The 16,925-nt window shown below is 37.4% G+C and overlaps 1 protein-coding gene across 1 annotated transcript in view; it reads right to left on the minus strand.

The window, feature by feature from the left end:
- Positions 1-200: 200 nt before the first annotated feature.
- The window catches only part of LOC127551554 (cilia- and flagella-associated protein 43-like), a 212,722-nt gene continuing 195,997 nt past the window's right edge, over positions 201-16,925 (minus strand). Inside the window, exons 34-39 of the mRNA XM_051981358.1 lie at positions 15,379-15,491; positions 14,414-14,573; positions 3,234-3,398; positions 1,892-1,972; positions 586-739; positions 201-367 (exon numbers count right to left, since the gene is read on the minus strand). Of these exons, the coding sequence (XP_051837318.1) occupies positions 201-367; positions 586-739; positions 1,892-1,972; positions 3,234-3,398; positions 14,414-14,573; positions 15,379-15,491 (840 nt within the window). The remainder of the gene's footprint in view (positions 368-585; positions 740-1,891; positions 1,973-3,233; positions 3,399-14,413; positions 14,574-15,378; positions 15,492-16,925) is intronic.

The following is a 16,925-nucleotide window of genomic DNA, read 5'->3' on the forward strand; positions in this document are numbered from 1 at the left end:
CATTTTTAATTATTAAATACAGAATTTACATTTTTACAATATTTTGGGAAGAGCTAAATAATTTCAATTACAGATAGATTTTTAAGGGGAAAACATTATTTAGTTTTCCTTTCACTGAAGAAAAGAAATTTCAAACAGAACAGAACAACAGAAATTTCTTCATATATGATATCTTCTGTCTCACACAGTTGCCAGTATTTCTACATATGAATAAGAGCAGGAAATGTTTTCATTCTTAATCTTTCAACTTCTGCCTGCAAAATTGAAATTTGTTCAAATTGCTCTTTTGAAATATTTATTAACTTTTGCTGTTGTAGCATAGCCTCATAACGTTCCCTGTAAATCTTTTCATAGGTCAGTGGAATCCCTGTTTCAAAAAATGACAAAATGGGATCATTGTTTAAAATATTAAAGAAATGTTATTTGTCATGACTGGATTAATAACATTTTCAAATATATCAAGAACTTTGTGAACTGCTATAACAAAATGGCAAATTGCTATGTAGCTTTTCAATCTGCTGACCAACTTTTTAACTGTAGAAAAATAATTTTATTACATTCCATGGTTGGCAAAAATTGGCTTACCAAATGATTGACAGATGTGTTTTCTTTCAGAGTTACACACCAAGTGTTCATGTAGATTGCAGCTTAGAATATAATTTGCTATATCCTTTTTAGTGTTGATTTTTCTCAGTTCCTTGAATAACCGTTTTTTGGATTCCACATCTTTTTTGTGTTTCTAGAAATTAGATGATTAATTTGGAGACATTTCAGATCAAGATCATTCATCCATTAACACTTGTTAGATACAAGTTGCTGAGGTGAGCAGACCAAATTACAAGGTTTCCCAGACTGAAAATAGACTATGATTACAAAACTGAAATTTCCAACTCTCTAATCCTTTTCTTTGCCTAACATGACCTCTAATCTCTGTTCCCTTTCATTCCTGTACATCCCAATTAATCAACTTTGTTATTATATAATCTCTTCACTGTTAAATTTAAGGGTCTTTTCTTAGTCATTGTACTTCTTGACCTCTCTTCAACTTCTTTTGGTCTCTGGGATGTTGCTCTCTCCTGCTTCTCTTAATTGTCTACTTTTTTGGTTTGTCTCTCTGAAAGGATGGCTTGCTCTTTGTCCCTTGGTCTCCTCATCTGTTCCAATGGGTTCTATTATGAATTCTAGGCAGATCAGCCCAATCTCTTCTGAACTCATAATCTTACATTGCCAGTTGCCTGCTGGACACTTCCACCCAGATATATAGTAGCTTTAAGGTAGTAGGTTTAGAGTTAACTTTTCCACACCCTCGTTCAAATTTCCTCTCAGTCACCCAATTAGCCTCCCCACTATTACTATTTTCCTCTCTCCAGCTTTCATATAGGAACTGCCAAAAAAACTTCCTAAAATGATGTCACTCCCTTGCTAAGAACCAACATTAACCACCAAAGCCTTCAGTAGCTCTTTCCTGCTTCTAAGGCAAACTTTGAACTCTTTGGGGTGGCTTATTATAAATGAGTGCCCTTCGTATCTTCTACATTCTGGCCAGATTGCACGAGCCATGCCTGGGATTCTTTTCTACTTATCTCCATAAAATCTTCATCCATAACATTCCACTTAGCTACCTCTTTCATGAAGCCTTACTTGCCACAGATTCCCTTGTGGTCCTTTATCTACAGATACACCGCATCCCACCATCCCCAGCCCATGCTTTGTTCCTTGTCTTTGTCTCTCTAGCAACCAAGGATGTTTTGCTTATTAGAGACATCATAAATACTGAAATGAACTTATATTCCTGATGATTAAAATCTCTATTTCACCCTGAAACCTATTACAAATATTAATTTGGGGACATTTCAGAATTTACATTAAATTCAGTAAGGTTGAATCTTACTTTTTCTAGAGCAGCAAGAGACTGCTCCATTTCAGAAATCTGAAATCCAATTGTGATTTCATGATCATCTTCTGATATAAACTAGGAGAAAGAATATATTAAAACAAATAAAAAATTCTTTGTTATTTTGTCTATTTAATAAACAAGTGTGTCATTCTGCTCTATATTCAAAGATGTTTGTCATGATTTATTACCACCTGCTTTAGATATTAAATTTCTATGTAAAATGATGATTATTTGCATTTAACCACCTTTACTCATTTTCCTCAAAACTTGATACTCATTTTGCACCATATTTCCACTCCAGGATGTCATGATAAGTCTCAAGAAACTCATCTTGCAAAGTTATACCTCCTCAATACCCTCTCCCCATAGCACCCTTCCCTTCCTCTCATTGAAGAGGGTAAGTTGGACATTAGAGAGCTCCTCCAGGATCTTCTATTTAAGGAGGGACCAGAATAGTCCCCAATCCAGATACCTCATTGCTTCTTATTCCCTGTCTTTGATAGCTTTTTAAAAAATGTGTTGTCTTTACTCATTAGATAATTTCTGAGAGCAGAGATCAACTTTTGCCTATCTTCAGTCACATCACAGTGCCCAGCACTGTGCTTAGTAGGTGCTTAATATTCGTCAACTGAATCTAAATGCAACAGTTGTTCATCAAAACTGATTCCTCTCTTTTTACATAGCTGCCACTTGAACTTAGGTCCTCCTGCCTTTTGTCTAGATTATTGCTATGGCCTCCAAATTGATCTTCCGATTTTCCTACAGCTTTCTTCCTGCTGGTTAAATGCAAATCTGACCATATCACTTCCCTACCCCCAAAATCCAGAAACTCCACTTGGCCTCTGAAAGAAATTAGAAACCCTTCTGTTTAGCTTTCAATGCCTTTCAGTCTCACCCTAACCTTTTTGCCTCATCTTACATTCCTCAGATTCCCTCATTCTGTGATTCAGCCAAACTCACCTTATCTATTCTTCACTTTGGATAATCCATTTCCTATCCCAATGCCTTTGGGATGGCTGTTCCCTACGCCTAGAATGCCTTTTCTCTTCATTTCCATACCTCACATGCCATTTTATATAATATTAAGCTATTCAAACCTTTCTTGAGGTATCTAACTACTTTTTATTTATTCTATTTTTATATATTACATAGATATTTGCTGTCTACCTAATTAGAATTAAATTACTTTTGATTAGGGGTTGTGTTTCATTCACTATATTTGTAACAGCCTGAAACAGAGTAGACACTTAATCAATATTGCTGAATAATTGATAATTTAAAAGATGCTTTCTAAAATACTTTTTAAAAATAAGCTATTTTCAAAAGAACCATTTACCCTCTGACGAGCTCTTGAAAAAAACAGCATCTGAATATCCCAAGACCTTTGGGTTAGATCTTCCATTTCCATCTCCATTTTTTTATGTTCCCATTCGATCTGAGTTATTCCTTTCTGATAATTTTTCTTTTCAACCAAGTTGGCAACTTTCTTCATACCTTGGGTCTTGTAAAAAATTTTTTACACATTCTAATGTTAGGTGATACAATTCTGCACATCATATCATGATTTTACTGTTATAAAAATGTAACTTTTTGTAGAGGACTAGTAAAGACATGATCATTGTTACAAAATACCAGCCATTATAAAACTAGATCCTTTAAGATGGTAATAGTTAGCATTTATGTACTGCTTTAAAGTTTGCAAAAAGCTTTACAAATATCTAATTTTATCCTCACATTTCCTTTTGGGAGGTTGGTAGATTAGGGAACAGAGCCAGATAAATTAAACCACTTTCCCAGGACCATACAACTAGTTAAATATTTGAGACTGCATTTGAACTTAGGTCTTCCTGACTTAAGAACCAGCTCCACTGTGCTACTTCTAAAAGACAAACAGGATGAAAACAAAAGTCTTTTTAGCCTTCAGGACTAAACAAACATTTAGCCTTCAGGACTAAATAAATCTCCTAGGCCTCACCTCTCCAGTTACCCTCAAAGCTAACAACTTCCCCTCATTTTACTGAAAAAAATTGAAGCAATATTGCAAGAGTTCCTTCTACTATCAATGAGATGCCTTCTGCCACTTTTTCTTCTCTTGCACTTGGCTCAGATGAAGAGCTGGACCCTTTTCCTTGCCAATCTTAATCCCTTCTACCTGCAGATCTGCTCTCATTCCATCCTGTCTCCATCCACTCTCTTCCCTTCAATCTCTCCATGTCTTCTGTCTCCTTTCAAGCTATGTATCTCCCATCCCCAAAAGCCCTCACTTGAGCTTCTATTCTTGCTATCATCCTAAATATTTGCTGACCTTTGTGACTAAACTCCTTGAGAAGGCCATGGACAGTAGGTGCCTCTGTTTCCTCTCCTGTCTCTTAATGCACTACAACCCTCTTCTGCCTTCATCATTCCACTGCAACTGCTGTCTCTTCAATTACCAATGAGCTCCTGGTTACCAAATCCAGTGTCATTTTCTCAGTCCTCATTCTTCCTGACCTCTCTGCAGCCTTTGTCATTTTGGATCATTTTCTTCTCCTTAATACTCTTTTCTCTATAGATTTTTGGAACACAACTTTCTTCTAGTTCTCCTACCTATCAGATTGCTCCTTTTCTGCCTCCTTTGCCAGATCCCTATCTAGGTCATGACCAATAATCATTGGTGTGCCAAACATTTCTTCTTTATGGACCCTCTTTTTTTCTCCCTCTACAGTACTCTACTTGGCAATCTCATCTCAATTCTCATGAATCTGATGATTTTCAAACTTACTTATTTGCTTTGGATCTCACATTTCCAACTGCCTTTCAGAAATCTCAAACTAGATGTCTAGTAAATATCTTAAACTTGGCACATCCAAAACCGAGCTCATTTTTTCATCTAAACCCTGCTTCCTTAAAAAAACAAAAAAAACAAAAAAAAAAAACAACAAACTCTTATTACTATCAAAATCACCACCATCCTTTTAGTCTCCTTGGCTCATCCTTGATTCTTGATTCTCTCATCCCTCCCCATTTCCAATCTGCTCCTAAGACTTATTGATCCCATTTTTACAACATTTTTTTTAATATGCCCCCTTCTCTCATTGCCACCACTGGGCTGGGTATCTTCACCTTCCTATCTCCAACACTTGCACTACCACAATTACCTGGTGGATGCATTGCTTGCCACAAGTCTCTCCTCAACTCTAGTCCATGCTTCATTCAGGTGCCAAATTTATTTTCCTAAAGCACTGATCTGACCATGTCACCCCCTTACTCAATAAACTACAGTAGTTCCCTATTATCTCCAGGATTTTCTAGAAAATCCTCTTATTTGGATATCCTAGGAATGTTGCCACACTCACACAGCCACCTTTCCAGTCTTCTTATACCTCACACCCCATGTCCTCCACCTTCTCTCTGTTACAGTGACACTGGATGTAGAGGGCTGAAACTTGAGTCATTGCACTGAGGTCAGTTCAAGCACTTAGGGCTAATTACCTATTGGACAATACTCTATGGGCATATGCTTGGAAAACGGTCCTTCCCACTATCCTGTGTTGGCTCAATGATTGGTGTATACAGAGAATTGTAGGAGGGACTAGGGGGTGAAGTAAGAGGAGCCAGAGTTACTATCTGTGGTAGACGAGGAAGAAAGTGGTTGCAGAGATTCTGCTTCCATCCTGTTCAATCCTGTGTCTAAAGACCAAGAAGAAAGACTAAGGACTTTTGCTTGTCCTGACTCCGGTTGATTCTGAGGTATTTGGGGTGATAGCATGGTCATCACATTTAGTGCCTGAGTGTGGGGCCCGAGGACCCTAACTTCACTGAAGAAGTCTCCAGTGACCAGGAAATAGGGTGGGTATTTAAATAGACAGAGAACTTATTTTGTTAAGGGCTAAACTAGTAGCCTTTTCTGGCTGAAATGGGACAGATATTGGAAAAAGTTTCTCCTCCATCCTCACCCCACCCCCGCCCCATGCCCACCCTTGCCCCAGCAGGTGCTATAAAAAGCTGATCAAGGGACAAGGCTTAATTGTAACTTGGTTGCAGATTGTTAGACTGTTGGGTACATTAGAATGCACGTCCCCTTGGTTCTTGAAGGAAGAGGAGATAGGGCCAGATAATTGGAAGCTAGTAAGATAATAATAATGTGAATACTACAATGATAAAAGTCCTCGTTCAATTTCCAAAGAGACATTCTATACATACAACATAATACAATTGGCCTTAAAGAATCCTGCGAGTTATAGAAAAAAGAAAAGTTCTAAGAATGGCCAGATGAGGAAGTGTGAGGAAAAAGAGGAGAACAAAGGAGGGATTAACGACCATATCACCAGAGTGAATGGGGATTAAGTGAGGACAAAGGGCGTGGTGAAGGGTGAGGTAAAGGGCGGAGTTAATGGCATGGTGAAGGGCGTGGTGATTCTCGCTCTCACAAGGTAGCTTTAACCCCGCCTAAACCAGAACTGGTTCTTGACATGCCTCCATCAACTTCACCTTCCAGGATGGAGCGGGGAGGAGTAGTGGATGGGGAGGGGCAGTGACACCACCAGCACCTCCCCCACCAAATCACCCCCTCCTATGACTAGATTGCAAAAGGCAGTACTTAAAGCCAACAAAGAAGGCCAGAATTTAGGTGATTTGCAACTGGAAATCTATCTAGTGATTCAACAGTTTAACTCTTCAGGTCAAGAAAGTAGAAGATATGCTCCTTTTGATATAGAAATCGTCAAAAACCTGAAAAAGGCTTGTACTCTTTATGAGGCTACATCAGCTTATGTTAAGATGTTATTACAGAATTTGGCTTATGAAGTCTTAAATCCTAGGGAATGGAAATCTGTAGCAAAGGTATGCCTAGAACCTGGACAAAACTTGTGGCTTTCTGACTATAGCGAGCTCTGTAGGATATAAGCCCAACAAAATAGTCAAAGTGGAGTTAATCTTCCAATCACCTGTGACCAACTAACAGGGGTAGGTTCTTATGCAGAAATTTCAGTGCAGATTAATTACCCTTTAGCAGCTTATGGGCAAATTGCTGCTGATGCTATAAAAGCATGGACTTCACTCCCCAATAAAAATGATAAGGGTGAAGCATTCACAAAAATAACACAAGGGCCAAATGAACCCCTTGCTGATTTTGTGGGACATCTGCAGACAGCTGTTATACGAACTAATGGTGAAAATGCAGTAACAGACATTATGATAAGGCAACTTGCTAAGGAAAATGCTAATGAGGTTTGCAGAAGAATTATACTAGGACTGCACAAGGATGCTCCTTTAGAGGAGCTCATAAGACGCTGTGCCACAGTGGGCACAAATGCCTTTTATACCCAGGCTATGATGCAAACTTCCAAAAATCCAAACATGGGAAGACAGGGTTCCTTCTGGCAAGGGACTTCCAGAGAGACTTGTAGATGCTTTCAGTATGGAAAAGTAGAGCATCTGAAAGCTCAGTGTTGGCATAGAGACAGAATGAGAAAACAGGGTGGGAGAACAAGACCCAATACCCCAAGTCTAAAATGCAAAAGAGGCTTCCATTGGGCATCAGAATGTAGACTGATTCAGGGAAAAGGCATGAGGGTCCCAGCCCCAGGACCCAAGACAAAAAATGTTTGGGGCATGATGGCAGCTGATGCTATCCCCAGAGAGTGTCTAGAAGTCCAGTACCCAGACATGACCAGTCAGCTAGGAAGACATATGATGGGAGAAGGGGATTACACAATCAACCAGTCAGGAAGCAACCTGATGGGAGAAAGGGATTACACAATAAATCAGCCAGGAAGCAACCTAATGGGAGAAAGGAATTACTATTCGGGAGAATAGAGATGTACGCAGCTGGGACACCTGAGATACCCCCTGGAGAGGTGAAATCTGTTCCTCTCCAGCCTATGGATCCCTTGCCTCCAGGCACAGTGTCCATCCACACACTGATGTGGGAAACTGGGGAAATGTGTAGATAGTATCCCAGTCACTAATACAGGTAAACAATGTGTGACTTATCACCCAGAAGTAATAGCATCAGGTTTACTCATACAGACTCCTAATAAGCAATCTGGTGATAGTCGCCCAGATGCTGACTCCAAGCAACAAAATCCAGGAATATACTGGACAGTAGCTGTGACAGCTGACCAACCTATGCTCACTATCTATATAAATGGCACACAATTAGAAGGATTGGTGACACAGGTGTAGATTGTACAGTCATTAGAGGTGCCAACTGGCCCAGTCACTGGCCAAAGGTTAAGGCAGACACCTACATGTCTGGCATAGAAGAATCAATAGCAGCTGAAGTTAGTGCTGCCCCTTTGAGATGGATATTTGAAGGTGAAACAGGAGTTTTTACTCCTTTTATAGTTGAAAAAATCCCCATCAATCTGTAGGGAAGAGACATTTTACAATCATTAGGATTGAAAAGGAGTACTTCGGTTTTTTAGGCAGGGCTGCTGTTGAAGACCTGCCAACACTTTCACCTGTTCCTATCCAATGGAAAACTGATACACCAGTGTGGATAGAACAGTGGTCCTTAGGTAGCAATGAAATTCAGGCCTTATTAGATATAATACAGGCGCAACTTGACCAAGGACACTTACAACCTTCTCTAAGTCCTTGGAATTCCCCAGTATTTGTTGTAAGAAAGAAATCTGGAAAATAGAGGATGTTGACTGATTTAAGAAAGGTGAATGAACAGATGGAAACTATGGGAACTCTTCAGCGTGGGCTTCTATCTCCTACTCAACTGCCTAGAAAATGGCCGCTTTGGGTTATAGACATTAAAGAATGTTTCTATTCTATCCCTCTAGATAAGGAGGTTATGAAAAAATTTGCCTTTTCAGTGCCCAGCATTAACTTAGCTGAGCCTTATAAAAGACATTAATGGACAGTTTTGCCACAAGGAATGAAAAATAGTCCTACTATGTGTCAAATGTATGTGGCTACTACTCTTACTCCAGTAAGAAAAGCATTTCCAAAAGTTATGTTATTACATTACATCGATGATATATTGGGATGTGCACCTGAGGAACAAATGTTAGAAGCATATTTACAAAAGACCATAGAAACACTAAGATACTACAAATTGCACATAGCTCCAGAAAAAATTCAAAGATATGCTCCTTTTCAATATTTAGGATATGAAGTATATCCTAAGGTGCTCACAGTACAAAAACTTTCCTTAAGAACAGAAAAGCTAAACACCTTAAATGACTTTCAGAAATTGATAGGAGATAGCCAATGGATGCGTCCAGTGTTAGGCTTAACTACCTATCAACTGCAACCGTTATATGACATTTTAAGGGGAGACAGTGCTTTAAACTCACCACGTCAGCTTACAAAAGAAGCTCAAGAGACTTTGAGAGAAGTTGAACTGGCTTTATCCAATGTGATTGAAAGAGTCACTCAAAAACCCTTGGAAATAGCAGTTTTTGCTACACCAGAAGCACCCACAGCAGTCCTTCATCAAGGAAACAGTGTGATAGAGTGGGTGAACCTCCCGGCACAACCAGAACAAAGCCTTCCTCCTTACCTAGTGCTTGTGGCTAGAATTTCATTAAAGGCCATAAAGTGAGCAGTACAATTATCTGGGATAAGACCTGACAAGATATACACCTTTTATACTAATGTACAAATTAATGTATGCTGTGAAACCATCCCAGAGTGGCAAATTTTATTGGCCATGGCTCCAAATTTTGCACACGAGTCTCCATTAAAGATAATCAGACTATTACATAATTGGCGATGGATTCTTGAAGAGAAGGTTTCTAAAGTTCCTCTTAAAGGACCAACTATCTTTACAGATGCATCCAAACATAATATTTGAGCTGTATACTCTCATGACTTAACTATAGAGTAGTCAGAACTCCTTTTCAGTTCACTTAGCAGAATGAATTATATGCAATCATTCTAGCTTTTACTTATTTTTCAGGAGATATAAATATAATATCTGATTCAGCCTATTCAGTAGGGGTGGTACAAAGAATTGCCATAGCCTGAATAAAATTTGTAGCTTCCAATATATATCTGCTTCTTAAGGAACTTCAAGAGCAAGTAAGAAGGCATCTGGAAGATTTATATCTTGCATATCCACTCTCATATTGGACTTCCAGGTCCTATTTTTGATGGTAATTCAAAGGCAGATAACCTTCTAACTATACTGGCCAATAGTCCTTTATTTCAAGAAGCCCAGGAATCTCATTTTAAATATCATCAGGCTGCTCAAGCTTTACGCTTACAATTTGGAATAACAAGAGAGAAAGCTAGGAGCATAGTAAAAGCCTGTACAGCTTGCCTTCCCTTCCATGCTCCTACACTGCCTCCAAGGAAGAACCCTTGAGATCCAATGAAATTTGGCAAATGGATGTGACCTATTATAAATCTTTTGGTCGTCTGTCTTTTATCCATGTTGTGGTAGACACTTTTTCAGGATTCACTTTTGCAATACCAGCAGCAAAAGAGATAGCCCGAGTGGTCATTGAATTCCTTATAAAAGCATTTGCAATTAGGGATGTGCCACAAGCAATAAAAACAGACAATGGACCTGCATATACTTCTAAACATTTTGCACACTTTTGTGCACAGTATAAGATTTTACACACCACTGGCATACTCTTTAATCCTCAAGGACAGGCAATAGTAGAGAGGAGAAACAGAGACATTAAGAGGCTGCTCCAAAAACAAAAGAAAATGGAAGCCACAGGCAATCTTAGAGAACTTCTAAATCTAGCTCTTTATGCTATTAATTTCTTGATTTTTGACAAAGATGCACTAGCTGCGGCAGACAGGTTTTATAACCTACTGGAAGGGCAATGTCCAATGCGAGCAGCTCCACTATCTTTAAATAATCTCTAGGTGATGTGGAGAGAACCAGGAAAGTGGTGAATGGAAGGGACCAGATAGGTTAACTGCTTGGGGGAAAGGGTTTGCTTGTATCTCCACAGATGGAGAAGGAATCAGATGGGTGCCAACAAGCCGTATTCATCTTGTCCATCAGAGAGAGATGGAGTAGATCCTTGAAACAAAGGAGAAGACCCAAGAAACACTGGGTGGTTCCGTTGCTGACTGTGCCCATCACTGAATGATCATGGCAGTTATGACGTTTGAATCACGGACATCAAAAATTGTTGTACTTCAAAACCCTCAGGAATCATTGGATTCTCTGAGACATGATAAGATTGTTGTAGGACCTCAAAACCCTCAGGAATCATTGGATACTCAAAGACTTGCGGTAATCACTGGATTCTCTAACACATGAAAAGACTGTTGCAGGACTTAAAAACCTCTGGAAATCTTTTACAACACCATATTGATTTATATTGTTTGTTATATCACTACTTGCATATACAATTCATGTTTGTTGCACCACATTGTGGTCATCACTAATAGCCTGTGCGTTATTGCTATGTGCTTGTGTAATACCTCTCATGCTGATGGGTTTGTGCATAAGACCTTTCAGCCCAGAAACCTGCTAACAATCCCCACTTCCCTTTGGTGCTTTTCAAGGTAGTGGGGGGGGCATGATCACCTTCTTTTGGGGGCTCTCACCTCCCTGAGAAGTCAGGGAGGGCGTGATCATCTCCTTTTTAGTGCTTTCACCTTCCTTCCTGAGAAGTCAGGGGAGGCATGATCACCTCCTTTTTGGTGTTTTCACTTTCTTTCCTGAGAAGTCAGGGAGGGCATGATCAACTCCTTTTGGGGGCTCTCACCTCTCTAAGAAGTTAGGGATGGCGTGACCACCTGTGTTCTAAAACAAAAGAAAGCAGGAGATGTAGAGGGCTGAAACTCTTGAGTTGTTACACTGAGGTTGGTTCAAGCACTTAGGGCTAATTACTGATTGGACAATATGGGCATATACTTGGAAAATGGTCTTTCCCACTATCCTGTACTGGCTTAATGATTGGTGTATACAGAGGATTGTAGGAGGGACCAGGGGGTAGAGTAAGATGAGCCAGGGTCACTTTTTGCGGTAGATGAGGAAGAAGGAATTGCAGAAATTCTGCTTCCAACCTGTTCAATCTGCGTCTAAAGACCAAGAATGAAGACTAAGGACTTTTGCTTATCCTGACTCTGGCTGATTCTGAGGTGTCTGGGGTGTTAGCATAGTCATCACAACTGGCCTTCTTCCTGTTCCATAAACAAGACATTCCTCTTGGTTCTAGTCATTTTCTCTGTTTGCTTCTTATCTCTGAAATATTCTCCCTCCTGGTTTCCTTTGGCTTCCTTCAAATCTCAAGTAAAATTCCACTTTTTCCAAGAAGTCTTTCCTAATCTGTGAAGTCTGGGCTAGCTCCCTGGAGGCCTCAGAATCAGCCAGAGTCAGGATAAGCAAAAGTCCTTGGTTTTTAGGGGGAGAAGTGAAGGAGATGGACAAAACTGCTAGGAGTTTTGCCGAGGATCCTTCCTTGATTCTAGAGTTCGGAATTTCCACAAATCTCCATACTTTTCTCCTCCTTCTGAGACCAAGTGACGTTCTCTTGCCTCTCTCACTCCACCCCCTAATTCATCCCTACAATTCTCTTAACCCCAACCATTGAGCCAGCATTAATTTGAGAGAAGAGAAATTCCAAGAATATGCTAATAGAGTCATTGTCCAATAGGTAATTAGACTTAAGTACTCGGTTATCTGATTCTAGTACACCTATTCAAAGTTTCAGCCCTTTACACTAATCCTTCTTAATTCTAGTGCCTTCTTTCTGATAATTATTTCCCATTTGTTGTGTATATAATTTGCAAACTATGTATATACATATATGTGTATATGCATATATACACATATACATATATGTTTGCAGGTTGTCTCTCCCATTAAATAGTGAATTATTAAAATGCAAGAACTATCTTTTTGTCTTTTCTGGTATTTACAGCATTTATAATACTAGGTGGTACATAGAGGACATTTAATGCTTATCAAATAACTGATTGGAAAAGGAAGATCATGTGGTAAGAATGAGGGATAATGAAAACAGTGTATGAGCTTCATTAGTAACTATGAATATTTGACCTCCTTCCTGTGGAGTTTTTACTTAGGGACATGGACAAAATGCACCAGGATTGGAATGATTTGCAATTTGTGTTTTTGGAAGGACTACCCATATCAGTGAGTTTATGAATGCATCAAATATTAAACTAATAATAAACCATTGTGGGACACTGGATAGCAAAGATTGAAATGAAAATCACTTTCCCTACTTCTTTTTAGCCGGACAGGTATGTATAACAATAGAGGAAGGCCATCCAGTGCATTCTGGACTTTATTTCCACAACTTAAGACTCTGAACCTTGACCTCATTAGTACTGCATACCATTAAGGTACACTTTCATAAAAAATATGAGTTATCTCTCTGATACTGTCTATTCTATTTTACTACTTTCTGATTTTTGATTAAGAAATACTAGCCATCATAAAAATGTTTCACACTGTATAATACTTTTGATCTTAATACAAATATTCGTTATAATTATTATTAGAGTAACTATCAATTGATAAATGAAAAAGAACTAAGAACATCTCATATTTGTTAGCAAGATAATAATGAATTAAAAGTTAATCTTAGAAAGTCAGTTACTATATTCAGATATTTCCTCAAACATCTTTTTAAAGTTTTCAATTGTATTTTGTTTTTTTCAAATACACATAGTTTTAAACATTCATTTTTTGTAAGACTTTTGCTCTAAATTTTTCTCCTTCCCTCTTTTACCTCTACCCTCCCCCAAGATAGCAAATAATTTGATATAGGTTAAATATGGGCAACTCTTTTAAGCATTTCCATATTTGTCATGTTGTACAAGAAAAATCAGATCAAAAGGGAAAAAAATATGAGAAAGAAAAAAAAGCAAACAAAAGAGGTGAAAATTACTATGCTTCACTTTGTATTCAGTCTCCATAATTCTCTCTCTAGATATAAGTGGCATTTTCCATCCCAAGTCTAATGGAATGTATCACCTCATTGCTGAGAAGAGTCAACTTCATCACAGTTAGTCATTATGTAATCTTCTTGTTACTACCGGTATGTACAATGTTCTCTTGGTTCTCCTCACTTTATTCATTATCAGTTCATGTAAGTCTTTCCAGGCTTTTCTGAAATCATCCTATTCATCATTTCTTATCTATCATCATCTTTCTAGTGTTCCTTTAGTCCCATACTGGTTTTTCATTTTACCCATTCTTTTGGAAAGAACAAAAAAGAGAAACTGAATGCCAAATAATCATAATGGCCATTTGCCCTGGAGAAGAACTGAGAAAATATACCTCCCTCTCTTTGCAAAAGTGGGCAAATATGAATGCAACAATAATATATGCTACATATTATTGATATATTGGTTAGTTTTGTTTGATTGCTTTTTATCCCCTCTTTTTAAATGTATTACAACAGATAGCTAAGTGAGACATATTCAGAAATGAAAGTGATATAAAACCAAAATGTAACAATAAAAATTTTTTAAAAGAAAGGAAACAACAGAAGGGGAAAAGGTGGAAATTAAACAAGGTAAAACATTATTCTTATTTCATATGGAAATTAGTGTTTTCTCTTTCTGAAAATTCATAATTACCCGGACTGCCTTATTCAGATCCTCAATTATACTCCTGTTAATGATAATATAGTCAGAGAAGCCTATCATAAATTGTAACTCTTCTGCCTCCACTTGTCCTTGTTTAAGCAAGAATTGAACTGTCAAATCCATTTGATAATTACTTTTATCCTTCTGTAATCTAAGATGAAAAAAAATGAGAAAGTTATAGTTATTGCTATGTATTTGTTTTACATTTAGTAACTAAATGGAAAAAAAAAAAGCTTGCAAGTCTTTCCAAAGCTATTTTGTAGTTAATTTGTAGTATGTCTTCTCTCAGTGATATATGTCGATGTTGTCCCTCTTACCAGAACTCAAACTCTTTTAGGAGAAGTCTTTGTGTCCAATGCTTATTGTATTGTATGTGCCATATGAAGTGTATAAGTACTTGTGTTAATTGATTGAAATTGTATTAAGCCATTTTACTTTCAAAATACTTGAACAAAGTGTCCATTTCCCCTAAATCAGTTTTCACGTTAAGTAGCTATAATAATTCTTCCTATTCAATATGTGAGTTAAAGTATGATATGGATAAAAATGGATGATCATAAAATGCTATTCTAGGATTAAAAATATTTGAATAGTCACATTTTCATTCTATTAAAATGATTTAAATATAGGGGAAAAACAAATTACTATATGGCATAAAATATATAAAAAAGCTTTGCTTTATTCTGCTTTTTATTTTACATATGACATTAATTTTACAACATATGTTATATGGCTGGAAATTACCAAATTGCTGAGTAATTTAATCATTTTTCTTACAATGAAGCTTTTTTTCTTTTCTTGAGGCATCTGAGCTCTCAAAGCCCTGGGCCATAATAATGTTGAGTATATCAATATTATATCCAGTATAAACTGATGTAAAATTTTTTAATTTGGAGGCAAATCATCTTAATTAAAAAAAATATGAAAGTGACTGAAAGAATCAATAGTTATATTACACAAAGAGTTCCTGTAAAATTTTGTCAATGTCGCTTTGAATCTTTTCATCCTCCTCTATTCTTCTTCGAAGGAAGGCCTGCATTTCCAACAAACCAGCAGCTTTCCGCTTTACCTGGACAAAAACCAAAGCACAACCTTCTCAGAGAACAAGACTTTAAAAATAGGAATAACTCTGTTTTAGTGACTTCTTCAGAAAAAAAAAATTTAATGGAAATACTAAAATTACTCTCCTCACTCACTACCTACTTATTATATCAAGAAATTATAACCTCTATGACATTTTCTGCCAATACTTGGAATGTGTATAAAATTTTCTTTTGATGAAAATGAATTATAAAAGTTATAGAATTTTTCTCTGGCATCTAGTTTTGGAATTTGTTTCAAACATCATTTAAAAGATAATAGATTATATGTTAATGACTGCATTTAATGATAGACAAAGATACTGGGTCTTGTATTTTCATTAATATAATTAACTCTCCTAAGTAAAAAAATTCTGAAAATGCAGTTACATGTATTCTCTGTAACTTCTCTGTTGCCTAAATCACTGCAAGATTAAGTGGCTTATCCAGCACTGCATAGACAGTAGATATGAGAGATGGGGCCTCAAAGTCAGTTGCTTAATTCATTATGCTAAATGGGTTATTTTATTTGTTTATTTGTTTGTTTGTTCTGATGGATGAGAAGAGGAAAACATCTTTCTAGTGTTCCTTTAGTCCCATACTGGTGTTTCATTTTTCCCATTCTAAACAGTACAACTTAGTAAAAGAATAATGCTCAGTACTCATTTAAATAAAATAGTTTTTCTTTCCGACTTCCTGGAAAAGAGAAAAACTCTAACAGAATAGACAAACATTTCATTATAACTCACACTACCACTAAATTCATAAAAATACAACCAGAATTTCAGAGTGATCATGAGCCTAGTGGCTCATTTAACCCAAACTACACATAGCCAGGATAATCCTTGCCTTCTGAGAGAACTTATTCCATTTTGAGTAAGTTTTTCTTTGAAGCAAGCTTTAATTTGCTCACCACTCCTAGTTCTGCTCTCTATAGCCAATGCCTCGTCCACATGAGTTCTTTAGCTACATGAAGAAAACTCTCATGTGCCCTCTGAGTTTATTCTTCCTTAAGCTAAGTAGTTCCTTCAGTTGATCGTTCTTTATGAACTCATGGCAATATTCACCATATTACTCACTTTCCCCTGGATACTGAGCATCATGCTCCAAATGCAATTCAGCCAAAGAAGAGCAGAAGAGGAATAGAATTTCCTTCTGCCTCTTTTCATGCAGGCCATCATCACTTTAGCTTTCTTGGCTTCTGTCTCCCACTCTTGATTCCTGTTGAGCTTGCAGTCTTCTACAATCCTCAGATCGTTTTTAGATGAATATTTGTCTAAATAGGATTCCCTTCTCTTATACTCATGAAGCCAGTTTTAAATTTATATTTATCCCATTAAATTTTATCTTATTAAATTGGGTATTCTAGCTTATCAATTTTTTTTTTTTTTTGCATCCTGATTGCCTCATTTAGTGATAGTCAG

This window comes from Antechinus flavipes, chromosome 2, assembly GCF_016432865.1.
Source record: "Antechinus flavipes isolate AdamAnt ecotype Samford, QLD, Australia chromosome 2, AdamAnt_v2, whole genome shotgun sequence".
NCBI lineage: Eukaryota > Metazoa > Chordata > Mammalia > Dasyuromorphia > Dasyuridae > Antechinus > Antechinus flavipes.